This window comes from Canis lupus, chromosome 6 (assembly GCF_003254725.2).
Source record: "Canis lupus dingo isolate Sandy chromosome 6, ASM325472v2, whole genome shotgun sequence".
Taxonomy (NCBI): domain Eukaryota; kingdom Metazoa; phylum Chordata; class Mammalia; order Carnivora; family Canidae; genus Canis; species Canis lupus.
In genome coordinates this window covers 40,297,976-40,322,679 of record NC_064248.1, presented here as the reverse complement: position 1 = coordinate 40,322,679, position 24,704 = coordinate 40,297,976, and the positions used below count along the sequence as shown (strand labels likewise).

Below are 24,704 nucleotides of genomic sequence, written 5' to 3'. Positions count from 1 at the left end.
ACCCTGGGGAAGGGGGCAGGAGATAGCCGTCCACCCTGCTGAGGGACTTCACGGGGAGGTATATCTCACACTTAACTTCCCTGTTCTGGGGAACTGTAAGGTGGGGGGTGTTGCGCGCAGAGGCCTGAAGAACCTCTCCCTCCATGGCCCTAGCCAGAAACCAGAAAGACGAGGCAGCTCCGGTAAGTTAGTGGCAGCTAAAACGCTCCCAGTCCATTTATTGGCCACCTGAAGTGGTCGTCAAGAAACTAGTTAGAAGATAATTGTGGGAACTAGTGTAGTAAATGCCCTGAAGCACGATAAGTTCACCAGGGTGAACAAGGCACGAGAGGTCAGGGCCCGGCAGCAGGCAGGACGCAAGCCCTGCGCAGAAGGCCCGGGGCGGGCCAGGGCAGCTCTGGCCTGCCGGTGCGCGCCCCGGGCCCAGCGGCCCGCCGACTCAGTGGAGCTGGGCATCCAGCTCGTACTTCTCGCAGAACTTGTCGGTGAAGGGGATGCAGGTGAGGAACTCGCACCACTCGCAGCGCACGGGGTAGAAGTAGAAGAGGATCACCAGGCCGGCCAGGAGGCCCAGGAAGACCACCTGGAAGACGATGATCTGGCAGCGCTTGCGGTACAAGTCAAACTTGCCGAAGCTGATGTAGGGCAGGAAGGCGAAGGACAGGAAGAGGCCGCTGATGAAGCCTGAGATGTGAGCGAAGTTGTCGATCCAGGGCAGCAGCCCGAAGGTGAACAGGAAGAGGACCACAGCCGACAGCTTGAAGAAGGCACGCCAGGGCCGTGCCAGGACCTGCCAGCTCTGGAAAAGCTCCACGAACAGGCAAGCCAGGATGCCAAACTGCGAGCCGGCTGGGCCCACCTGGCGACAGCGTGGGTGGCTGTGAGCTGCTGGGGCCCAGCAGGCCACCCCAGCCTGGGCCCCGTCTCCCCATCCCACCTCCCGAGACCCAGGGCACATCACGATTGAGGGGCCCAAAGGAGATGCTCCCAGGCTGGGCTCTCTAGGGACCCAAACTTGGTGCCGGATATGGACCCAGTTTATGATGGAGAGTGGGTGCCCACGGGATGGTCCCCACCCGGGGGGACAGCTTTACCTCTGCCCGGTATGGCAGGAAAATGGCACTGGCCAGGTTACCAGTGACACCACTCAACAGGTAGATGATGGCTATGCGGTGCCAGCCTGCCAACTTCTCCAGGTCCCGCAGGACGGTCATCTGGAAGCAGACGGACACCAGGCAGTGCAGGATCCTATGGGTGGGAGCGGGGCAAGCACTCAGCAGAGCGACTACCCCTTTCCCATCTCTGGCCAGCTGCTCTGGGTCCCTGGGACCACCCACCCCATCTGCCTCCGCCCAACCCACGTGGTATCACTTGCCCAGCGTGCAAGAAGAGGGACAGCCACAGGCGGTAGAACTGGTCGGGCACCTCAGGGTTCAGGAAGGGCAGGAGCCCACACACGTCATCCATGCAATGCACCTGTGCAGAGTGGCCCATCAGCACCCACTGTGGCTGGGAGGGAGCAGGGAGGGACGCTTACCCTGGAGGCCTACCTGGGAGCACAGTGTGGCCTCCTCGTGGAAGTAGCCCCTCATGAAGTCACAGTACTCCCGGGAGGTGATCTCACACCTGGAAGGTCAGGCCAGGGTTGAGAGGACCTGGAGAGGGGGCTGCTGCGGCCCAAGGGCAGAGGCACCGACTGCCACCCAGGTCCCTTGGAATCTTGGGTTATTTCAGAAGTTGCTGAGGGAGAAGGGCACAGCCCCAGCGCAACACACATCTACCTGCCCTTGGTGCCAATGCAGCAGGGCCGGCCTGTGAGGACACAGTCCATGTGCGGGTGGTTGGTGTGGTTCCCGGCGCTGTTTTTGGTGCAGATCTGGGTTACAAACAGGTGAGTTGGGTTAGGGCCTCTCCCAACCCTGGGCCCCACACCATACCTGGGGATTGGGGCAAAGATGGACAGGCTCCTAGGGTGGGGAACCGGCCCCCCTTGATTGCAGGCATGCTGCCACACCCTGAGACCAATGAGCCATCTGTCAGGTTGGAATAATGACACTTGACCTCCCAAGCTTCCCCCTGGTTCCCCTGTTCTGGCTACCTGCTTGGGTGTTGGTAGGCAGACAGGCAAAGGCCAGGAACATGCATCTGAATATACAGGGTGGTCCCACGATGGGGATCGCTCTGGCATCATTAACCGGTGAAGTGTGGATTCCTACCCCACGTGACAAGGGTGACTCCCAAACAACCCTTCCACTGTAGCTCACCGGCCACTTGGTGATGTCATCTGGCCACTCGTGGGGGTCCTCTGAGGAGGGCTCATCACACACCCTGCATGAGGCCAGTATGTGGTCAGACCTCGCTTTGTCTCCTTGGCATCCACACCTGTCCAACTCGACAACAAGGGGGGCTGTGCCCTCTCCCCCCGCCCCACACCCCATGAAGCCATGGACAAAGGCGGTCCTCCCCCGCAGCAAGACTGACCTGGGGTCCTGGTGGCAGACAGAGCCAAACTGCCTCTTGTGGCCAGCAAGGTCTGGGGCACTGGGGTGCAAGGGCCACTTCACCCACACAGCCAGCGTGGACTGTAGGAGGACACAGGGTCAACCCCTGGTCAGAGCCCACCCCTTGACCAGTGCAGTCTCAGGAGGCAGGAACTAAAAGCAAAACCACTGAGACTCTCACCCTTACCCACAACCCAATCTCCATGAAACAACACTCCAAGGACGCCTGGGGGGGTGCTCAGTGAAGCGTCTGCCTTTGGCTCAGGTCATGATCCCAGAGTCCTGGGATCGATTCCCGAATCAGGCTCCTTGCTTGATGGGGAGTCTGCTTCTTCCTCTGCCCCTCCCAGCACCCCCTACTTGTGCTCTGTCTCTCTCTCTCTGTCTCAACTAAATAAATACAATCTGGACAGCCTGGGGGAACTCAACGGTTTAGCGCCACCTTCAGCCAAGGGCTTGATCCTGGAGACCCAGGATCGGGTCCCACGTCGGGCTCCCTGCATGGACCCTGCTTCTCCCTCTGTGCACACTCTCTCTCTCTCTCTGTCTCTCTCATGAATAAATAAAATAATAATTAATTAATAGAATCTTAAAAAAATAAAAGACGCCTGGGTGGCTCACTGGTTGAGCATCTGCCTTTGGCTCAGGGCATGATCCCGGGGTCCTGGGATCAAGTCCTGCAATGGGCTCCTTGCGTGTAGCCTGCTTCTCCCTCTGCCTCTCTGCCTCTCATGAATGAATAAGTAAAATCTCAAAAAAAAAAAAAATTACACTCCAGAATGTACAGGCATGTTAGGAAACTGTTAAAAGGATCTCAACAGCAGAATTCATATCAGCTTTAAAATACAACCAAAATCAGGGAACTGGTATAAACTATAGCAGCTCCACATAAGATGATGCAGTAAAAACTTGGATGAGAGGAGCCTGCGGGGCTCAATCAGTATCCAACTCTGTTTTAGCTCAGTTTGTTTGTTTTGAGATTATTTATTCGCGAGAGATACACAGACAGAAGCAGAGACACAGGCAGAGGGAGAAGCAGGCTCCATACAGGGAGCCCAACGTGGGACTCGACCCCGGATCCCGGGATCATGACCTGAGCCAAAGGCAGCCACCCAACAACTGAGCCCCCCGAGCGTCCCTCAGCTCAGGTTTTGATCTCAAGGTCATGAGATTGAGCCCTGCACCTGGCTCTGCCCTCAACAGGGAGTCTTCTTCTCCCTCTGCCACCCCCACCCCTAATTATGCCGTCTCAATAAATACTTCTTAAAAAAGCAATTAAGAAAAAAAACTTTGGATGAATCTTCTTTGTTTTTTGGGTTTCTTTTAATGGCTCGGTGGAAAGAATAAGGAATACTACTTGCGTAAACTTAAGACACGTGCACAAAATTGAGACACGTGTAGAAAGAACACACCCAAACCAAAGACTAGACTTCATCTGACATGAAGAGGCAGGAGATGAGGGAGGCAAGGAGTAAACGTGAGCGGAGGGACTCTGCTTTAAGTCCCAAAGTAAGCACAAACGCACAGTGGTGGGGCACGCACCGAGCACTCCTCCTCCGATGTCTGCACACAGCCCGACCGGTCATTGCGCACGCAGCAGGCTGAGTGCTTCTCACGCTCCCGCGCAGCACGGATGAAACTGTGCACCTGCGGGTCCTGACGCATGCAGGGCGAGAACTTGGCACCCAGGTGAATGAGAGCCTCCTGGGGACAAATGGGATATGCTGCTGCAGCCCTGACCCCTACCAGCCCAGGGTCCCCCCCTTCCCCCGCACCCCCGATGCCCACAAGGCCCTGTCCTGACCGAGCTGGGCCCGATCCAGAAGTTCTCCTGCTGCACATACTTGACATTCTCATAGACCCCGCGGTTCCGCAGCACCTGCAAGGTTGGGGAGAGAGATCACAGAACCCACTCAGGCCCTCTCCTCCCAGAGTGAAGCAGGAGGGAGTTCAGAGCCTAGACTCCAGACTCCACAGGTCTGGGCCGGGGAGGGTGCCTGGGCTCACCGAGTCCACGGTCTCGTGCTGCGAGAAGCCCACAGGTGCGATACCGTAGATGCACACGGCCAGAATGGTGACGAGCGAGTGCACGAAGGTGAGCCAGTAGGTGAAGAACGGCCTGCGGGGCGGCGCGTCAGCAGAGGCAGCACCCCTACCCAGAGACCCGGCCCCAACCTGGAGCTGGCCGGCTTCGAGCTGCGCCCCACCCCGCACTCCCACTGCGTCCTACCTGTGGTCATCCATGTCCTCGATCTGGCGTTTGACGTAGCTGTCGATGCGCTTGCGGTACGTGCGGTTGGTCAGCCGGCCCACCATGCCTAGCCCATACGGCCGCTTCTCCCTGGCAAAGAACTTGCGCACCGGCATGGCGATGCGCTGGCCGCGCCGCTGACCCGCCGTGCTCACGACCTCCTGCCGCAGCCGCACCTTAGGCTGAGGGGCAGCTGCTCCACCCTCCTTCTGCTTCCTCCAGCCTCGTTCCAGGGGCCTGGGGGGAGGGGCACAGTCACCCCCCGCCTGCTGCAAGCCCTCAGCAGCAGCACCAGGGTGACCTTCCCACCCTGATCTGCTCCATGCATTGAGGGCCCTACGCAGCCATTCAGCCTCCGGCTTAGCAGCACAATCCGTCCCGAGCCCCTGTGGGGACGGAAGCAGGGGGACCTGACCCTTACGAGGGTCCCTGGAGCACCTACAAACATGCATTACAGCACCCTCCTCCTCCCCTCTGGATTCCGCCCAGCCCAGGGGTTCTGGGATTACGTTCCTGTCTCCCAGGTGGGCAGCTGAGCCTTGAACGGTGCCCTGCCTCGGGTCCCACCAGCACAGTGCACAAGCTGGGCTCATGATCCACAAGCCACCTCCTTCCCTGGCCCGCCAGGGCGTCAGCACCCCAGGGCCCAGCTGCTCCTGCCAGCCCGAGCCTGGCCCCCGGCCCCCCGACTGCGCACAGAGCAGCGGCACTCACAGCATCAGGTGGCTGCGCTCAAGCTCGCTGCGGTCCAGGGCGCCCCCCGTGAGGTCGCCCTGCTCCGTGGCTTTCTCCCAGTCCTTGAGCGCTGCCTCCGAGGGGGACTCAAACACCTCGTCTGGGTACGTGGACAGCTCTTCATGGAGGACTCCTTCCTGAGCAAACACACGTGGTCAGGGTGGGGCAGGCAGGCAGAGGGGCCGTGGGGGATGGCCCTGTGCTCTTACCCGGGCGAAGAAGGACGTGTCAAGCTCGTCGGGGAAGTCAGCTGTGTCCTCCTCCAGGAAGCTGGCGGGAGTGAAGCTTCGGCGCTGCACCCGGCGCAACGTGCCATCCCTAACAGAGCGGCCCTGCCAGCAAGGAGGTGAGCATGCCGCGAGGCAGCCGGCACAGTCTCCACCCCACCCCAGCCCCAGCACCCACCTTCACTAGGGCCGCGGCTGCCCGGAAGCTCATCTTGGCCACCGATTCACGCTTGCGTCGCCGCGGGAACCGGTTGAAGCCCGAGCGGGAGCTGGAGAAGGAGCAGAGGGAAGCGGCACCAGGCGTGACAGGTGTGTGCGGGGTACTCAGGCCATCGGCCGTGTCATCCGCCACGCGGAAGGCCCGGCCCCGGGCCAGGGGGTCTATGATCTGGCAGAGGGAAGGAGACGTTACGAGTCAAGGTCTGGTCATCGCTCTGGGGGCTCCTTCCCCCCCTAGAGCCGCTACCCCTCCCACTCCCCAGTGGGTCCCTGGACAGCTGTGTAGGTACCTAAAAGGGTCCCCCCATCCTCACCTAGGGCCTTTGCACTGCTCTTCATCCTGGGAGGGTCTCTCATCCAGACTGGACCCACGGTACAATCCCAAGACCTGTCCCCTCCCCTGGTCCCTGGTCCCTGGAGAGTACCTTAGGTGCCTTTATGGGGCCATCTGACCACCCTCCCACACCATGAGCTCCGAGGAATCTCCTCTGTCCAAGGTGGCTGTGGCCCCAGGCCCGGCCAGGGGAGCAGAGTGAGAAGCTGGGAGGAGGCAGCAGGGAATGGGCATACCTTCTGCATGCCCAGCTGGCACGGCCCCACATACAGTGGAGGGGGGGTCTCAGTACTGGTCAGGGACACGTTGTCCTGGCTAGGCAGGTCTAGCTCCCGGATGACCTGAGGCTTCAGCTTTCCATAGCGCTGGCTACAGTGGCGGATGCTCTTGCGCTGCCACTTCTGGGTGCTGTCACTGTCCTTGCTCACTCCAAACCAGTCAGCTGTGCCCCTGCCATGGGATGGTCTCAGCAAGGGGAAGGCAGATCTTCCCCCGGCCCAGGCAGGGGCCTCAGAGGCCCTCTTCTTGGACAACATGCCCCAACCCAAGCCTCCAATCACTGCAGGGCCCAGGCTCCAGGTGGGCTGGGCCTAATTAAGAGAATGAATAGGTTCTGGCTCTGGCCCCCCCCTACACAATTAACCAACTGCACATTCCCACTAGAACCGCGCATGGCAGGCCTTGCCCAAGTGAGTATCCTACACAGACCCTCCACACACCACAGAGACGGGTGCTCAAGGGGAGGCACCGAGTCCACAGACGGCATTCAGAGCTCAGCCCTTGGCAGCAGCTTGACCTGCGACACCACAGAACTCGGGTGGCGGCCACTTGCAAGCTCCCAGCTCTTGAACATGCACGGAGAAACACTACCAGCACCTGCTGTTAGGAGCGCCCAGGGAACACCAAGGACAGTGGCAGCTCCCCAGAGACTGCAAGCCATGCACCCGCCGCCTGCTGTCCATACACTCATGCCCTGCCCCGATACCTGAGCAGGGACCGAGAGAGAGACCGGCGCTGGGGGAGAGCCCTACGGGCAGCAGGGGGTCCCAAGAGGGGCAGAGTGTGGACACGCCCAAAGCGCACCTGTCGGCTGTTCAGGGGCCAGAGCATTGGGATGGGAGAGACAGAGAAGGAGAGAGCGAGTGCTGGAGGGGAGCAGAGAAGGCGGCAGGTGAGAGCAGCGTGTCCCCAGAGCAGGAGGACAGGGCGACATGGGGCACGAGATGGAGGAGGGAGCTGAGACGGGGGACCCTGGCCCCCTTCCCAGCCCCAGGACCCGGAGGGGACCCCGTATGCCCTCTGTCCCCCGAGCCCCACCGGCGGAGCAGCCAAGGCCGACTGGTACCTGCGGATGGTCTGCGTGATGGACGTCTGGCGCTGCAGCCCCAGCCGCCGGAGCTCCGGGTGGGGTGAGGGCACGGGGGCGGTCTCTGCCGGCATACTCACGCTCCGCAGGAAGGCCTGGCGTCTCAGGGGCTGGGCGACAGGGTCAGAGTGAGGAAGCTGGAGGGGGCCCCCCCGCAGCCCCCCCGGCCGGGCCTACCTGCAAGCAGCTGGGCTCCTCCGGGGCCGGGGGCGCTGCGGCCGGGATGTCCAGCTTCAGCCAGGGTGGCTTCTTGCGCTGCAGGCTGCTCGCGCTGTCCCTGCGGGCCTCACTCATGGTTCCGCGTGGGGCAGGGCGGGCCTGGGGACGCGGCGTGGGGTCACTCAAGAGCCGTGCTGAGCCACCGCCCGAGGCTCCCTGGGACGGGGACGGCCCTGCCGTGAGGCCGAGCTCCTGCTCTGTGCTTAGCACTGATCCCAAGAGACATGCGGGGCCCAAGCGAGGTCCCCAGATAGTACAAACTCATTCATGTCGGGAGACAGGTGTGTGACAAACACGTGAGCACCCACTATGAGCCACTCCTGGGGCTTAGGGATATGTTGCTGGAGACACACGGAAACGGAACCAGACAAAACCCCTGCCTTCCTGGAGCTTACGGTGCAGCCAAACCCTGACCCTACAAGTACCGATGGGGCACCTGGCTGGCTCCGTCAGTTAAGCGTCAACACTGGTTTTCGGCTGAGGTCATGGTCTCAGGGTCATGGAATCGAGCCCCTCGTGGGGCTCTGTGCTCAGCCGGGGTCTGCTTCTCCCTCTGCCTGCATCTCTCTCTCCCTCTCTCTGTGTGTCTCTCTCATGAATAAATAAATTAAATCTTTAAAAAATAAAAGGAAAAGGGATCCCTGGGTGGCGCAGCGGTTTGGCCTCTGCCTTTGGCCCAGGGCACGATCCTGGAGACCTGGGATCGAATCCCACATCAGGCTCCCGGTGCATGGAGCCTGCTTCTCCCTCTGCCTGTGTCTCTGCCTCTCTCTCTCTCTGTGTGTGACTATCATAAATAAATAAAAATTTAAAAAATTAAAAAAATTAAAAAAAATAAAAGGAAAACACAGCACATGACAGCTGCTGGGGCAGTGATGCCTCCCTGCGAGGTGACATCTAGCAACGACCTGAGGTGGCCAAACAGTGAAGCAGGCCATTGCGTGGGGCAGAGCCGCTCCCCACAGGATCAGCCCGCTGGTCTACGGGAGCGGAGGACAGAGGCGGCCCGAGGGCCTCTGCACGCGGCGCACACCCCAAGCTTGCCCGACCCAGACCTTGCCCTTTCACCGTGTGCACCTGCCCAAAGCACAGAAGACCCAGGGCACCTCGGCCAGGGCCGCGATCCCTCCATCTCACAGGAGCGGCCGCGGCTACAGGGTCAGGGGACCCCCGAGGCACCCCACCCCCATCGGGCGCCAAACACCCCCTCAGCACCTGAGACCCGGGACCCAGAGCAGAGGCCAGGCTTTGCCCTGGGTCTCCCCACGCCTGGCCCAGGGCTGGTGAGGCAATGAGCATGTGACCACAGCCCCCTGGGACTCTATCCCCCCTGGAAAGGGCACTTTCCAGGCAGCGCTGGTTGCCCCTCCTCAGAGATGGGCTGCAGGATGTCGGCAAACAGGAGACCCGGGCTCCCCGCGCACAATGGGGCGCCGGCATAGCAGGGGAGTGGCCACGCAGTACTCGGAGGGCAGACACCCCAAATTTCCGTGACTACATCAAAGAACTTGGGACCCAGACAGATTGTGATGTTCAGGTTTCGGGGGTTGCCGGGGGGCCGTCGGTGAAACCTGACTCGGGCTCAGGCCCGACCTCAGGGCCCTGGGATGGGGCCCCGCCGTGGAGTCTGCTCGCCCCTCTGCCCCTACCACCACCACCACCCCCGCACCCCCAGCCTGTACTCTCTCTCAAATAAAATCTTAAAAAAAAAAAAATCTGGTTTGGGAACCCACTCACGAACGCCTCTGGAAACAGCCCCACAGCTGCCGGGAGCAGATGGAGAGAAAAACCCACGCCCGTTTTGCGAACAGGCAAACTGAGCCCTGGGGAAGGGCGGCCAGCGGGTCGGTACCGGGATGCCGCAATGCCAGCCCTGTCCCCCAGCCCCGCCCCACGCAGCTCCCCTGGCCCCGCGGCCTCCCCAGGAGCCCCCCGCGGCCCACGTCTGGGCGCCTCAGCCACTTGGTGCCCCGTCCAGCAGCGCACAGGCCTCTGCGGCCCACGGCGACACTCGCATCGGCAACCCTCGCATCAGCGACCCTCCGGCTCCTGCCGCCCCGGCCTCTCCTCACACCCACCCCTGCCCGCCCCGACAGATGCGCCCGGCCCTGTCTGCGCCGGGCCCAGAGCCGCTCTGCACATGGTCGTCCGCAAGATCCAGAGCGTGCAGGGTCCCTGAGAAAGACCCTTCACTTGGGTCTGGGAGGAGGAGCTGAGCACAGATGAGGTCGGGCAGGGACAGACAAGCAAAGAAGCGGAAAAAGGGTGGTGAGGCCCACAGGGACCTGCCAGCCTGCCTATAGCTGGTCCCAGGAACACAAAAGCCAGCTGAGCTCTAAGGGGAGCCACCAGATCCCCACCCGTACGCTCCGATCTCCCGGTGTCCCTCACCTCCACCCAAATCCCTCCAGTGTTCAGGGCGGACGCAGGAGGGTGCTCTGCCTCCAGTGCTGCGGGTTTCGGGTCGGCCTCACCTCTCTGTGCATGGTTCCCCATCGGGGCCTCAAGTGGGTGGGATTCACAAGGGGGGTGCTCCACAGTGGGCCCCAGGGGCGGGGGAGGGGCAGGCCCGGAGGACAAAGAGTCTGGGCTGGGGAGGGACACAGTGCCCACCCAGAGGAGACAGTGGCTCAGTGTCCAGGCCTCCCCCAGGCACACACTGGGCTCTTGTTCCCAGAGAGCCCTTCAGGGGGGAATCCCAATAGCATCTCTGCTCTGCTGACCCCCTCAGGGCAGGAGGAAACCACAGCCCAGGGAGGGCCTGACTACTCGGGGTCACACATTCTGAGTCACTCTGGCAACGCTCAACACTGCCCACCCAGGCCCCAGCCCCATCAGGAGACCTAAACGGGCATCTAAAAGTGAAGAAGAAACTGCTGACAACTGGGTGGGGACCGAGCAAAGGGGCAAGAAACAGGGGCACACTACACCCAGGCACTCCGGGCAGCACAGGACAAGTGCGCGGGCTCATGAGGGCCCGAGATGGGGCTGAGGGACGAGGGTCCCGCAAGCTCAGGACCACTAGGGCTGCTTCAACTGGAGGGAGCGAGGTGGGAGCAGCTACAGCCTCAGGACAGAGGACGAGGTGGGGAACAGGGGCAGATCCTACCGAATCCTGTCCCTGCTTTGGGGATGAGTGGGGACCCCCCGGGCTGGCACGGCGCTCGGGTATAAAGGGGGCCAGGGCCGCCTGGGTGGCTCAGTGGTGGAGCATCTGCCTTGGGCCCAGCACGTGACCTGGGGATCCCAGGATCAAGTCCCACGTCGGGCTCCCTGCATGGAGCCTGCTTCTCCCTCTGCCTGGGTCTCTGCCTCTCTCTATGTCTCTCAAGAATAAACAAATAAAATATATTTTAAAAATAAAAGGGCCAGGAAGCCAGTGGAGGGAAGCCACTGGGGAGAGCCTGGCCTGAGCCACTGGACAGACCCTGTTCACCTTCTCTACCGGCAACCCTCTGCAAGCCTCATTTTTTTTATCTGAAATTGAGGGAGCACAGCAGTGCCTGGCACACCGTAGGTGCTGGCGAAGCAGCAGCTGAACCAGAGGCCCAGGCTGCCAAACGCCTGCTGGTCTGGGGGCTCCCTGAGCGCAGCCAAAGGAGGAGCAGGGAAGGGGAGCAGGAGGGCCCACAAGCATCTATGACCAGAGCATACGCCACGGGCGGCACCTGGACACGGGAGCCTTCAGAGATGCCCAGGGTGGCTGTAACCAAGAGGCAGGAGGAGATGGCAGGCAGTTCTGGCCTGCCGCAGCCTAAACACTGGCCAGAGCCACTGCGAGGCCGGATCCTCAGGTGCGAGCAGCAGCCACCAGAGCACTCAGGCCTGCTCTGCCAGCTGGCAGGATGGTGCCAGGAGGGGCTGCTGGAGGCTGAGAGGATAGCAGGGGTGCCACAGCCCCAGGACAAGACCCACCAGGCCCTGGCCCCACTCTGCCCAGGGGATCACCCACCGCCCAGGTCAGCTGGAGCAATGGGCCCCACCCCAGGACACCTGCCCAGACATGTCCCCAGCTCACCTGAGCATGATCCCAGGAGGGGCCAAATCCTCCAGCCTCCACACTAGAGCCCTGACCTCTGACCTTCACTCTTCCATTTGACCCTAATCTGAGGCCCAACCCAGAAATCCCCTGGCAGTGGGGAGCACTAGCTGTCTGGTGTCCCACAGTCCAGTCCTTCACACCGCAGGCTACTGTGCAGCAGAGCCAGTCACCTGGCCTCTCCGGGCCTCTATCGTGTGTGTGAACGGCCCCGTGCTACACATGGTAATGGCCAGGTCCTCAACCCGCCTCGAGCCTCCCAGGCCTCACGCGTTTTCTGTGAAGGAAAAGGGGTCAGAAAGGAGCAGGGCAGCCTGAGATCTAGCTGATGGCCTGCACAGTGTCCTCTGCCCATCCCCAGGAGGACACACCAATCCCTACATCCCCTCGTCACCCATCACACGACACGACAGACATCACCCCAGAGGAGTGTGCAGAAGGCCTGTAACAGACCAAGAGGCTCCCCGCTACAGGAGGCCCCGAAGGCACAGGAATCCCTGGTGGTAATTACACTGTGGGACCTGCACGGGGAGAGTGGTGCAGAGGGCACTCCACGGGCACGTGTGAACCCGGGAGTCACCGACGACCCGAAGCAAAACCCCTGCCCACACGAGCTCTGGCCCCAGGGTGGGGAGCCCCAAGACTCCGAGAGGTGGCAGGTCTATGCCACCCGGCCAGTCAGCAAGGCCACAGGGAGCCAACTTAGCTACAGCGGATCCTGGCTGCGACCATCCGAGGCCTAGCTGACCTCAGGAGTTCGGTGAAAAGCCGCCTCGGGCCACCAAGGGGAAAGGCCCACATCCTACCAACACGCCCGGCTCGGGGCAGGGGAGCAGCCCGAGCGCCAGGGGAGCCTTCACAAGTTCCCCCGCTGACATGACACACGCTTCCTGGTCCCCCGACACCCTCAGGCTTAGTGACCTCCTCCCGGACGGGCCAGCCGCTGGACAGTACAGGGAGGCCCCAGGAGAGGAAGCCAAGTCTCAAAGTCTGTTAGAAGAACAAACGGCTTGTCCTCAGAAGCCTGGCACACTTGCCTGAAATCTGGCTCCACCTGACCCTGCTGACCTATCACGAGGCCCCTGGGAAGGGGCCTCCCTACCCATCGCACAGATACAAAACCTGAGGCTCAGAGAGGATAGTTGTCTACCTGAGGTCACCGAGCCTCCGAGGGGGTTCAAAGCCTTGGACATGCCTGCCCAGGAGCTGGGGTGCAAGAGGCCTGTGTGCCTGCCTACCTGCCACCCAGGGGCGGGGGCAGACCATCTGGGTCCTCAGCTTGGGGAGGGCTGCCAAGCCCAGCGGGGCCCCGACTGCACCCTGTCCTGGCCCAGAGCATCTCAGGGAGGAGGGGGTCACCCAACAACACACCGAAGCAACACAGCAGCCGGAAGACAAGGATACAGTCCCTGGGCAGAAAGGGGATCCTGTCACGGACACCACGGTGGGGTACAGGACCCTGGAGCTGGCAAGGGGGGGGCGGGGGTGGGGGGGCTCGCATCCAGGGACAAGAGCAGCAGGCTGCGCCCTGAGCAGTAGCCGGGAGCTGAGAAGACCCTGAGGGGGTGCCCGAAAAGGCAGGGGAGACCTGGGTGATCCCCTCTGAACCAACCTAGAGTATGAGCTCCCCTGGACAGTAATGCTGCATGAGGGACGTTGGTCGTAGCAATTCTCCAACTCTGCTGCTGTCAGTTGGCCTGTCTGTGCAATGGGAGGCTGGCTGGCTGCTTGGAAGGGTTGGGATGGGGCCTGGGGGGCCCAGCACCTTCCATTTGGGGCCACTTGCTCCTGTGCCTACCTACTAGCCCGCTGCCTGGTTCTCAGGGAAGGGGGAAGGGGGAAGGGGACCGAGCTCGCCCGGGATGGCCGCTGGTGGCAGGCAGCTCAGCCTGGGGACCCCCTGGACCGCAGCCCGCTGCTGGGGTCCTCACCGTCCTCCTAATTTCTGGGGGCTCTCCAGGGGGCTGGGCTCCGAGGGGGTGGGGAAAACCCAGCATCCAGCTGGGCCAAACCTGAAAAGCCAGTTTCATCCCTGAATCTTCGCAGCCAGGAAGTCCTGGGGTGGGGGGGAGGGGGTTCCCCAGCAGCGGGCCGGGCCTCCCGACGCAGCCCCGCCCGCCCGCCGGACCTGGAGTCGCGCAGCCCGGCGCCCGGAGCGAGCTCTGGGGACCCGGCCGGGCCTCCGCGCTCCCGGGGTCCCCGCCCAGTGCCCGGCGACAGACGGACGCGCAGACAGGCAGGCCGGGCCCGCTGCCCCAATGCGCCCCCCGCTGCGCCCCCGCTATCCTGGGGAGCCCCGGCCCGGGCACCGGGGTCGCGGCGCTGGGGCGGGGCGGCGCGGAGTCGGCGGCTCCCGGGCCCTCCCGCCCTCCCGAGTCCCGGCGGCGGCCGGGGAGGGACACCCGGGGCGGGGGGACCCGAGCCGCAGCTGTCGGCGGGTGGAGCCGCGCTGTCCGGCCCGCTCCGCCGCGGGACCTGCTAATCCGCCCGCGGGGCTATTTTTGCGGCGCGTCGGGCGAGGAATCCCGGGCTGGGCCGCCCCGCGGGGCTCGGGCTCCTCCGGGCACGGGAGTGAGGCCGCCCCGGCCCGCCCCGGCCCGGCCGCGACCCCCGCGCCCCGGCCCCGGCCCCCGCGCCCCGCTCACCGCCGCCGCCGCCGGGGGCTCCTCGGGGTCCGGACGCCTCCGGGGAGGGGCCGCCGCCGCCGCCGCCGGGAGGGCGCCCGCGCCGATCCCCGCCCGCCCGGGAATGCCATGGAGCGAGGGGCGTGCGCGCCGGGGGCGGGCCCGGCCGGAGGGGGCGGCCGCGCTGACTCAGGGCTCAGGAATGCGCGCGGCCCGCCCGGCCCGAGCCGCCTCCTCCTCCGGGAAGGCCGCGGGGCTCCGCTCGCTCTACAGCGAGGCCCGGCTGACCTCACTGGGCCTCGACTCGGGCTCCAGAGGGAGGAAGCTGTGGGGCGGCGTCCCTGGATCCCCTGCAAACTGCCCCCCACCACCTCCGGAGGCCCACACTCACCCCACACTCCTCACCCCACACTCACTCCGGCCACGTTCACACACGCACGTGCCCATGCGTTCATGCACACACACACCCACATGCTCCGGCCACTCCCACTGACGCTCACACACACTTGTTTACAGGCTCAAACACACACGTAACTACTGTGCACACCTTCATACCCACCTCCATCCACTTGTACACGTGCACACGACCACAACTGGACACTCCCATTCATGTACGTACATCCCAGGACACACTTGCACTCACAGCAGAGGCAGGATCAGAGCCGGTACCCCGTCCGCAGTCCCCGCTGCTCCCCAGCAGGCACCCCTAGGCCAGGTGGGCCTTACACCCTGAAACCTTCAGAGCAGAGGCGGTACTGTGTGGGGCACACACTCCAACTTTCAGACCCTTCTCACTGCCCCCCCGGTACGCTCATCCCTGCATTCTCGGGGCTAGACACAATATGACCCATTTCCTTGAGGCTGAGATGCTGGTAGGAATTTCCCAGCGATCCCTCCCTCTTGACACTGCAAGAGTCTGTGGGCCTGAATCACCCAGAACCCGGAGGAAGACCAGGAAATGCAGGAGGGCAGTGCCAACAGCAGGGCGCAAGAGGGCTGACCAGGTGCTATGAGTGCTGGGGGGGCTTCCTCACGGGGGTCTCTTTTATTGCGCCAGAGAAAACATAACTGGAACCACAGGTCTCCAAAGGACCCTTTCACTAGATGCCAGAACACCCTAGGGCACCTGTGGCACAGCACCTCAAGCCTCCCAGTGCCTACAAAGATGTCCTCAGGCCCTTTGCTGTCCTGTGACCAGGTGGCACTGGCCCTCTCTGAACAGAGCCACTGCCACCATCAGCAAGTCATGCCGGGCCTGACTACAGACAAGACCTGGTTCCTGACTACACAGAGAATAAAGCTGACAGGTAGCAGTGGCAGCCACCTTACTGGCTGGCCCTGGAACCTGGGCAAGGGACCTTTGATCATATCCTCACCAGTACCAGGGGACAGAGCGCCGCCTACACACACTGGATCCTATTTGAACACGGGCATATCAACACAATTCTTAGGTAGAGGGGGAAAAACAAAGCTTTGGAGGAACCACGGGAGGACTCCTTCACTGGCGGTGGGGACAGTGACTACCAGTGGATGGGGGACACAGGCAAGAGGGAGGCTGCCCAATGCTGATGCTCATGGCTCCTGCAGCCTACACGTGCCACTCCTCCCTTGCCAGGCTCTCAGCCAGACAGGACAGTCTCTCCATACCAGGCATTCTCGACCCCTGCCAGGGATAAACAGGCCCCGCCCACCTGGATGCCCAGACTAAGCTGGCAGGGCCGGCGGTGGTGTCATCTCTGGAGTCCAGGGCCCGGGCTCACCTCCAGAGCATGCCATGGCTGAGCATCCAGTGTTGGCAGGTCCCCTCCTGCAGCGGATGCTGCAGGGTGCCACCCAGACCCGCTCCATGACCCAGACACTCATTCCCAGCTGCCAGGAGCATCAGCCATCGCTGGCTAACAGCTGAAAGCCCCCTCCAAGGAGTCACCTTCAGTGGACAAGAGCGGTCTTGCCAAAAGTCATGCCCCTCCCCAAGAGTGGTCTACGCATTCAGTGACAGCTAAATGGCCTCCCCCATGTTCATTCAAGTCACCTCTGAAGGGCCCTCCTGGTTCCTAAGCTTGAGTAGGATCCCCCGCAGCCTGTTACAAACCCGCGCCCCTCACAGGTGATGCTCCCAAGGCATACCCCAGTATACCCTGGCAGGCAAACCCCGGAATCCCCAGGTTCTCAACACACCCCGGCACCTGAACAAGGACCTTGGAATCAAGGCGTGGTGGGAGCAGAGGCCTGGACACGAGTGCTCAGGCCTGGACCTAGTCCCCACGGACACACATATTCGGGTATGTGTGCTCCGCCTCAGGTCTGCCCCACTGCCCTGTGCTCTGGTGGAGCCCCGACCCGGAAGGCCAGCACCCAGGCCCCTCACCTTGCTCTTCCTCCAGCCCCAGAGAAATGGGAACCGTTCCAATGGCATCTGCCCAGCACGTGCACAGGTCACTGGGGGTGAGTGGATATCTGGGCCACCCCCATGACTGTGGACTTCACCCCGGGACCTGAGACGGTAAGTTCCCAACCAGTAGGAGGAGTCCCCATCAGCTCCCCTGTAATCCTCAGCTCAGCAGGCCAGTTCCTGGGCCTTGGGGAGCCTGGGTGGGCCCAGCACCAGCCCTGGGCTATTTGGGGAGGAGACAAAAAAGTGGGCCAGGTCAGCCAGGGGCCTGAAGTCACTGACTATTTCCGAGGCAGCTGCCCCTCCCCGCGTCTCAGTACCCGGCAAGGGGCAAGGGGTCGCCTAAGTACCTGCATCCAAGCTTAGCAAGGGAGGACGCAGCCCCCACACGCCTCCTCTGGCTGCCCTCTCTGCCCGAGGAGGCTTGGAGGCTCAGACCCCACAGAGCCCGTCAGATCCAGGGAGCCCTGGAGGACAGTTGGGATGCCGGAACCCGAGAGGCTGCCAGAGGGCCTTCTGCCGTCGGAGACACGGCCCACTGGGCTCTGACCCAACTCTCTGGTCCGAGAGTCGGCATCCCTCCGTTAGGGAAAAGGACACTGAGCCAGCGTGCCGGGTGCCCTGGGACAGTGCTGGTGGTGGCACTGTGGCCTTCGTGCTATCCTTTGTCTCAAGCCTTCAGTCACTGGCCCTCCAGCAGGGCCCAGGGCAGCCCACCCCAGCAGCGATCCCTTTCAAAGCATGTGGGGTGTTCTCACCTCCATCTTGCACTGACATCCTCCAACACACAACACACGTCTCCCGGCCCAGCAGCGGGGTGGCACACCAGGGACAGAGAAGGCCCTGGGCCCCTCCTCCCACCCGGACCAACTTCTCTCACCCCGGGCTGGCCGTCCTACCCAACAGGCCACAGTGGGAATGCTTGGCCCACCACTTCCAGCCTGCGGTGGAGCCTCAGACCACCAACCAGGAAGTGGGGCGGGGCGGACCAGGGCCCACCCAGGAGAGGTTTCTCAACCCCTGCACTCAGGCTGGAACATCTGGAGAGAGTGCATTGCTGGCACCAGCTCTGCGTCCTCCTCCTGGAGGCCGGGCTGTGCTCTGAGCCTCTGTTTCCTCATTCTCAAGGTGGGGGTCAAACACCCCTTCGGAAGCGAGTAGACTCCTCACAGTTTCCACAAAGGCCATGCGCCAGTTGTGAAATGGGAGTAAGAGTTCGTACAAATGGCACCCAGCCTGCCCCAAGCACCACCGGGAAGAGGGGGCACAGCTGGGGCCTGCATTTCCCCCTAGAGAAAGGAAGAGGGACTGGACACAAAGGAAGGCAGGAAGCAGGACTCATTGTTCGGGCAGGATGGCTGCAGGGGTGAGAAGAAAAGAAGGGGTGGGAGTCGCAGGGAGGCCAGCACCGCAGGCAGGGACGGATGCTCGGGGCCCAGCCCGGAAGCCCGGAAGCCGCCCGAGAGCCACACACCGCGGGCGGCTGGAAGGCTGCGCCCTTCCCTGCCCAGGAAGTCCCGGCGGGGGCCCGGGGGAGGCGCGCGGCGGGGCCTGGGCCAGGCCGGGAGGCGCGCGGGGCGGGGGCCACCGCGGGGGCCTGCAGGGGCGAGTGTGCTGGGCGCGGGGCCGCGCTCACCTTCCTGGCCAGGGAGCCTCGGGGGGCTCGGGCGGGCCGGACCCTCCCCGGCAGCCTCCTCGGCCCTGACCCCCCGCAGCTCAGGGCCGCCCCCGAGCGCCCGGGCTCCGCCGCCTCCCCACGCGCCCCCGGGCCACCGCGGCGCCCCACCCGGCACCGGCCAGTCCTCCGCGCGGGCGCCAGCCCCTCCCCGGCCCGCCGCGGCAACCCCGCAGCCCCGCGGCCTCCGCCCGGATGAGCCCGCCCCCGGGGTGGAGCCCCCCCGCAGCCCGCCTTCCGTCCTCCTCCGCGCAGGCGCAGGCACTTCCGGGGCGCCCTGGGGCGGGCTGCGGGCGGCGCGGTCGGGGCGGGCCGGGGCCGCCGGGATCCCCGCGCACCCGGACCCCGCGCACCCGGACCCCGTCCCCTCGGAGCCCGCCCGAGGCGCGGGATGACGGCGCGCGGCGCGGCCCAGGTGAGTGCGGTTCCCGGAGGGGCCCGACCCGGGTGCCCGTGAAGCCCAGGTAAGGGCTGTGCCCTCGAGCCCCCGCAGCCCGCGCGCCGCCCTGCCGCGTCCCCCCACGCACCCCGCGTCCGGACGGCTGGTCGGTGCTGCTCCGCCAGGTGCTCCTCCAGGTGGTGCTGCTCCAGGTGGTGCTGCTCAGGTCGGTGCTCCTCCGGCTGAGCTGATGTTCTTCAGGCCGGTGCTCCTCTGATCAGTGCTCCTCCAGCTCGTGCTTCTCCAGCAGGTGCTCCTCCAGGTGGTGCTGCTCCGGCCGGTACTCCTCTGCGTGCCCCCGTCTGCATGGAGGGCAGCCGGGCCGTGGTGGGCCCACACGCAGCCACACCGCTTCCCACCGCCCGCTGCCCAGACCCACTCCCGCCCGGGTTGCCCCCCAGGGACACGGTGGCTGCAGGGTGCCTCTTCCTGACCCCGAGCCCCTGCTGTGTACCCACCTCGTGCCCACCTGGCTTCTCCCGCGTATCCTCATGACCATCTTGTCACAGATTGGTTCCTTTTTGGCAGATGTGGAAACAGGCACAGACACTTCGGGTCACTTTCTGGGGCCCCTTGTTCTGGGAGCCACCAGTTGTGACTGGGGCCAGGGATGCCTGTGAGGTGCCAGGCAGGGCTCACCCGAGCACGATAGCACGGTCACCCTGCCGTACCCAGTCCTGGGGCCAAACCGTCATCACAAAGGCCTGTGAGGCAGGTTCAGATTCTAGGTCCATGATAGGGAAACTGAGGCCTGTCTGAGGCTCTCAATCCCCGGGCAGTTTCAGGAGTCCCTCAGCAGCCAGGGTGGGCCAGGGCCGACCCAGAATGACCTGAGCGCCGCAAGGCAGGCAGGGACCGGACTCCAGGTGGCAGCGTCCCAGCAGAGACAGTCACATCAGCACCCACTCTCAGTGGACCAGCCGTCTCGTTGCACTTACAGTAAAAATAACGGGTCGGTTACACGCCAGGGAGGCGGACTCTGCAGACCAGCCCTTGGGGACGCTGTCGCCAGGCCCAGGGCTCAGCTGCGCTTCGTCTACTTCCACTGGCTGTGGAGCCACTGGCCCTAGAACAGTTGGGCGGATGTGGTCAGGTCTCTTGGCAGCAGGTGGGAGGTTGGGTCCTTTGGGAGACCTCGGCTTTGCCCCACTTGCTCCTTGTCATTATGACCTCCTGGGTCATGAAGGAGGGTAGCTGGGGACTCCGCAGGTGTCATGCCCTCAGCACATGAGTTGGAGCAAAGAAGAGCGCCTGGTGCTCACCCTCCTGTCAAGCCTCCGTGGCCATTCTGAGGAGGGGATGGCACGGTGGGAGCCCTGCCCGCATGTCAGCCGGGTTGGAGGGACTGTGGAGGACACCACAGTCACCAGCGTTCTTGGCTGAGTCCCATCAGCATCTCGGCCGTGCTTTATACTTCTGGTTAGAGGAGCACCTGGCTGACGCGGTCAGAAGAGCAAAAAATGTATAAAATTAATTCCTGGATAGGGTCGGTGCAGACAAGGTCAGGGGTTTGTCTGGAGTCTGCGTAATGAGTGGGAATCCGATACCAGCCCTCCTGTCCTGGGCCCGGGTGCCCGCTGTCCCTTCCTCGGGCCCGGCAGCCCTTTGCCATCACCCTGCGCATCTCGTGCGGGTGGAGGGCGTGTGGGTCAGAGTGGCTGCGCCGTGCTGCCTCCGACGGCCTGTCCTCCGTGCAGTCCTTTCCCAAGGCCTCGCAGGGCCCGGCATGGGGCTGAGGACTGCAGGTGTGGCGCTCCGTTTGCACCTTGGGACAGCCTACCAGGTGGCTGCTCCGTCTGGCCGATGCAGCAGGAGTCGTGCGCGGTCTGACCTCCGCACTAAAGCTGTTCACAAGGTTTGTCTCGTCTGTTCCTGTTACAGCTTTCCTGCAGGATGGGCCAAAAAAGGCAGCGAGTGTTGGAGGCAGACCGTGAGAGCCCGCGGGGCAGGGCCCAGACGCCGTCCCCTGGGGAGCCCTGCTTGGGGCCGCCGGCAACCCTGGGCCCTCGGCGCAGCATCTATTTCTCCAGCCCAAAGAGCCACTCTGCGCAGCTGGGATCGGACTTCTTTGACCAGCCTGCTGTCGCCCTGGCGCGGGCGTTTCTGGGACAGGTAACCTAACGTGGCCACGGACCAGGTGGAAGATCATGAGGCCGAGGAAGACTCGGCCCCCTGGCACCCGGCTCCTCCGCGGCCCGGGCTGCGTCCTGGGTGCTCCGTTGGCCTGAGAGCCCGTCCTCAGCGGGCCGTGCTGCCCCGCCCCTGCCAGCTGCGGCCCGCTCCTCCCCGGCGCTCTGCCCCGCTGACCATTCCTTGCACACCGGCTGCAGTCCAGGCCAGGGGCACTGCAGGGCAGCTGGTCCCGCTGCTCAGGAAGGCCTTTCACAGCCGGGTGGGTGGGAGCTGAGGGGCCAGTCCTCTGCGGTTAGTCCCGCTCAGTCCAGGCTCTGGGTGTCCGGGGCAGTGGGCAGGGGCAGCTTTGGGGCCCGCTGAGCCCCAAAGCATTTAAACCCAGGCTAAGCATTTAAACCCAGTGGACTCGGGGAGGAGGTGGCGGGAAGGTGGGGGGCCCCACCAAGGGGACGGGGCCTGTGTGATTCCCTGGTGCTGGTTCTCCAGCCTGGTCCTGGCCGGAGCTTGAGATAGCGGCTCTCTGGACGGGACACTCGGTGACCATCGGGACTCTGTTCCCGGGGCTGGTGGGCAAGACAGAGGGGACAGTGGGGCCCTGGCTGGGCCAGGTGCCCGGTGCCTCCTGAACTGGGGAGATGAGGCCTAGGCTGTGGATTGTCGGGGTTGAGTGCACGCATGCCCCTCTGGCCCTGGAAGCAAACGGACTGCCCACAGGTCCTAGTCCGGCGACTTGATGATGGCACAGAGCTCCGTGGCCGCATTGTGGAGACGGAGGCATATCTGGGGCCAGAGGATGAAGCTGCCCACTCTAGGGGTGGCCGGCAGACCCCCCGCAACCGTGGCATGTTCATGAAGCCAGGAACTCTGTACGTGTACATCATCTATGGCATGTACTTCTGCTTGAATGTCTCCAGCCAAGGTGAGCAGGGCCGCGGTGCCAGGTGGGACCACAGTGCCTCAGCTGGCAGCTGGGACATCCCCAGGATGCCTAGACGGGGCAGGTGTCTGAGCAAACAGGGATCACTGCTAAGCTAGGTTGGGGTTTAGGGATTCTGGCCAGTGTCAAGGACATAGGTGCCAAGGGCCCCCACTGGGTAGGGGTCATAGGTTGACCTGAACACACAGCTGAGAGGCTCCATGAGGATACTGATGGTCACCGAGCTCAAAGGTGGGGTCACCCATGACCCAGGCTAGACCTGGGAGGAGCTGGTTGTGGGGCAACGAGGGCAACATCAGTTTGGGTTGAGTTGGGCTCCGGCCGGAGCCTCAGCTGATGGTCACTTACGGGGTCTGAATCGGTCACTCTCAGCTGGGGAGGACTTCGCCACCAGGGTGTCGTGAGGCGGTGTCCAGAGGTGTTGGTCATCCCAGGGGAGCAGCCTTGCTGGAGGGTCCGGGTCGTCGTCTCCAGCCGTGCAGCCCGGACAGCATCTGGGCAGAGGCGTCTTCCTGGCTGAGCCCCTTGAGCCCCTGGGCCAGGGTGTGTGTCTGCAACCTCTGGTCTCTAAGAGTAGCTTGGACGGGGGCGCCTGCATGGCTCCATCAGTGGACCGTGTACCTCTTGATCTCAGGGTTGGGAGTTTGAATCCCATGTCGAGGGATTACTTTAAAAAGACAAAAAATCTTAAAGTAGTTGGTGTGGTAGGCAAAGGGCCAGGGGTGGAGGGCCCGCCGGGGCGGGGCTGCGTTGGCATCCCCCGCATGTCTCCTCGCTGGCTCACAGGGCAGGGCTACCCAGCCTCAGCCTTCCAGCTGGCCCAACAGATTCCAGAAGGACAAGGCACAGGGGTCAGATGCAGCCCAGGTCCGAGGCTTCCCAGTGGGATGACCGTGCTCAGGGATGACTGGCCGCTGGGACGCCCCTTGCCAGCCTCACAGTTCCCGCCCATCACCGCACCACAGGCGGCTGGGGAGGCGGCCACCTACAAGCACCCACCACGCTTTTTAAAAAATAAGGTTCTCCCTGGGTGGCGGTCAGGCACTGAGGCTTCACGGGGAAAGCCCACCCGGCCGGCGGCATGGGCACCTTGCAGATGCAAGTGTGCGGGAGGTGGGGGCAGCGCGCGCAGGGGTGCTCGGGGAGGCAGCTGGAGGCCTGGCTTTCCAGGCGAGGTGTCTGTTCCACAGGGGATGGGGCGTGCGTCCTCCTGCGAGCGCTGGAGCCCCTGGGGGGCCTGGAGACCATGCGGCAGCTCCGCAGCACCCTCCGCAAGGGCACCACGGGCCGAGCCCTCAAGGACCGCGAGCTGTGCAGTGGCCCCTCCAAGCTGTGCCAGGCCCTGGCCATCGACAAGAGCTTTGACCAGCGGGACCTGGCCAAGGACCGAGCGGTGTGGCTGGAGCGCAGCCCGCCGGGGCCCAGCGAGCCAGCCGTGGTGGCAGCAGCCAGAGTGGGCATCGGCCACGCAGGAGAGTGGGCCCAGAAGCCCCTGCGCTTTTACCTACGGGGCAGCCCCTGGGTCAGCGTGGTAGACAGAGCCGCGGAGCAGAACGCACAGGCCTGAGCGACAGCCTCCTTCAACCAGGCTTTTTAATTTTTTAACAACCAAATAAACACTTTATGTTTAGAACACGGTATTGCTTGTATCTCCTCAGCAGCCCGCTCAGCGGCCGACGTGTGCTTGGGGCCCGCCCTCCCCCCAGACGGGATGCCGGGGGCCTGTGTGTGCAGGTGGGACGCGTTGCTCCTCAGGCCTGGGAGGGAGGGTGGGGGGCACCCGTGCGGACTCACCCAGGCCCTCATGCGTCAGGTGTCAGAGTGGCTGGGTGACGGCTCGGTCGCAAGCCTCCTGCCGGCTAACGGGGAAGGGCGCTGGACACGTTGGGAGGAGCAGAGTGCACGCAGGCCAGGGCAGTGCTGGGCCTCGGGACACAGGCCAGGCACCCACCCGTGCTCGGCTCTGGCAGGGGTGGTGGTGACGCGTTTTCTGTGGATCCCCTCAGGCGGCCGTGGGGAGGGCAGGTTGGGAGGAGGTGGCCCAAGTCTGAGAAGCCAGCAGGCCTCCCCTCCAGGCCGGAGTCCTGGCCACTCTGTCCATCCATCCCTCAGCTCAGGCCCTGAGGCTGCCCCAGCGTGGGCGCCGCGGCCCCTGGGCTGCTGCTGGACACTGCTTGGGCTCCCGAGGACGTGGCCTGGCCTCACGGAAGCAGCGCCTGGAAGACGGCAATGACCGGGTCCTCGTGGGTGGTCACCACCAGCACGCTGCGGAACTTGTCAAACAGCATCAGCAGCTGGGAGCGCCGAGTGTTCTCGTTGTACATGATCTCCTCCAGGTGGTGGCGGCCGCGGAAGTAGTGCAGGAGCCTGGGGGATGGGGGTGGGGCAGGTGAGTGTCCTGGTCCCCAGAGTGGCCCGTCTGCCCTCAGCACCCTGACGTGCGGGGCTGGGGGCTGCCGGGGCTCCTCGTTCTCCTGCTGTGGAGCAAGGCCCTCGTGTTCCAGGGGCTGTTTGCAGCTGGGGCTGGCACACCAGCGGCTTCAAAGAGGTGCCTAGCATGAGGTTCTAAACGGGGGGCCTCCCCCCACACGGAAGACCGTACGCCTGCAGAGC

The 24,704-nt window shown here is 63.7% G+C and overlaps 3 protein-coding genes across 16 annotated transcripts in view; 1 reads left to right on the top strand and 2 right to left on the bottom strand.

Annotated features, from left to right (window-relative positions):
- Window positions 1–183: 183 nt before the first annotated feature.
- RHBDF1 (rhomboid 5 homolog 1) lies at window positions 184–19,248 on the bottom strand. Of its 6 annotated transcripts, none has more exons than XM_025417231.3 (19): window positions 19,110–19,248; window positions 7,811–7,951; window positions 7,613–7,743; window positions 7,253–7,357; window positions 6,504–6,717; window positions 5,893–6,102; window positions 5,697–5,819; window positions 5,467–5,624; window positions 4,732–4,989; window positions 4,509–4,620; window positions 4,306–4,380; window positions 4,044–4,205; window positions 2,482–2,582; window positions 2,265–2,328; window positions 1,782–1,876; window positions 1,551–1,626; window positions 1,376–1,476; window positions 1,095–1,248; window positions 184–859 (listed from the first exon to the last, which is right to left on the bottom strand). In XM_025417231.3, the coding sequence occupies exons 2-19, from the start codon at window positions 7,925–7,927 to the stop codon at window positions 440–442; spliced, it is 2,676 nt and encodes an 891-aa protein (XP_025273016.1). In that variant the 5' UTR covers window positions 7,928–7,951; window positions 19,110–19,248; the 3' UTR covers window positions 184–439. The 6 variants fall into 6 exon arrangements, 5 of the variants coding, with proteins under 5 accessions (XP_025273016.1, XP_025273014.1, XP_035573194.1 ...); XM_025417229.3 differs by lacking the exon at window positions 19,110–19,248 and adding an exon at window positions 17,666–18,074; XM_035717301.2 differs by lacking the exon at window positions 19,110–19,248 and adding an exon at window positions 14,907–16,930.
- On the top strand, window positions 16,971–23,724 carry MPG (N-methylpurine DNA glycosylase). 5 transcript variants are annotated; one of them, XM_025417235.3, is made up of 4 exons: window positions 16,971–17,018; window positions 20,903–21,133; window positions 21,869–22,073; window positions 23,282–23,724. In XM_025417235.3, exons 1-4 carry the CDS (start codon window positions 16,986–16,988, stop codon window positions 23,656–23,658), a joined length of 846 nt encoding a protein of 281 aa, XP_025273020.1. In that variant the 5' UTR covers window positions 16,971–16,985; the 3' UTR covers window positions 23,659–23,724. The 5 variants fall into 5 exon arrangements, with proteins under 5 accessions (XP_025273020.1, XP_025273022.1, XP_025273021.1 ...); XM_025417237.3 differs by lacking the exon at window positions 16,971–17,018 and adding an exon at window positions 18,126–18,273; XM_025417236.3 differs by lacking the exon at window positions 16,971–17,018 and adding an exon at window positions 18,831–18,997.
- Window positions 23,667–24,704, bottom strand: part of NPRL3 (NPR3 like, GATOR1 complex subunit) — a 38,370-nt gene continuing 37,332 nt past the window's right edge. For 2 of the 5 annotated variants that reach the window (XM_035717331.2, XM_025417234.3), the window contains exon 14: window positions 23,667–24,458. In XM_035717331.2, the coding sequence (XP_035573224.2) occupies window positions 24,293–24,458 (166 nt within the window). In that variant the 3' untranslated portion in view covers window positions 23,667–24,292. The remainder of the gene's footprint in view (window positions 24,459–24,704) is intronic. The other 3 variants (XM_035717332.2, XM_035717333.2, XR_007411039.1) reach the window with 2 other exon arrangements.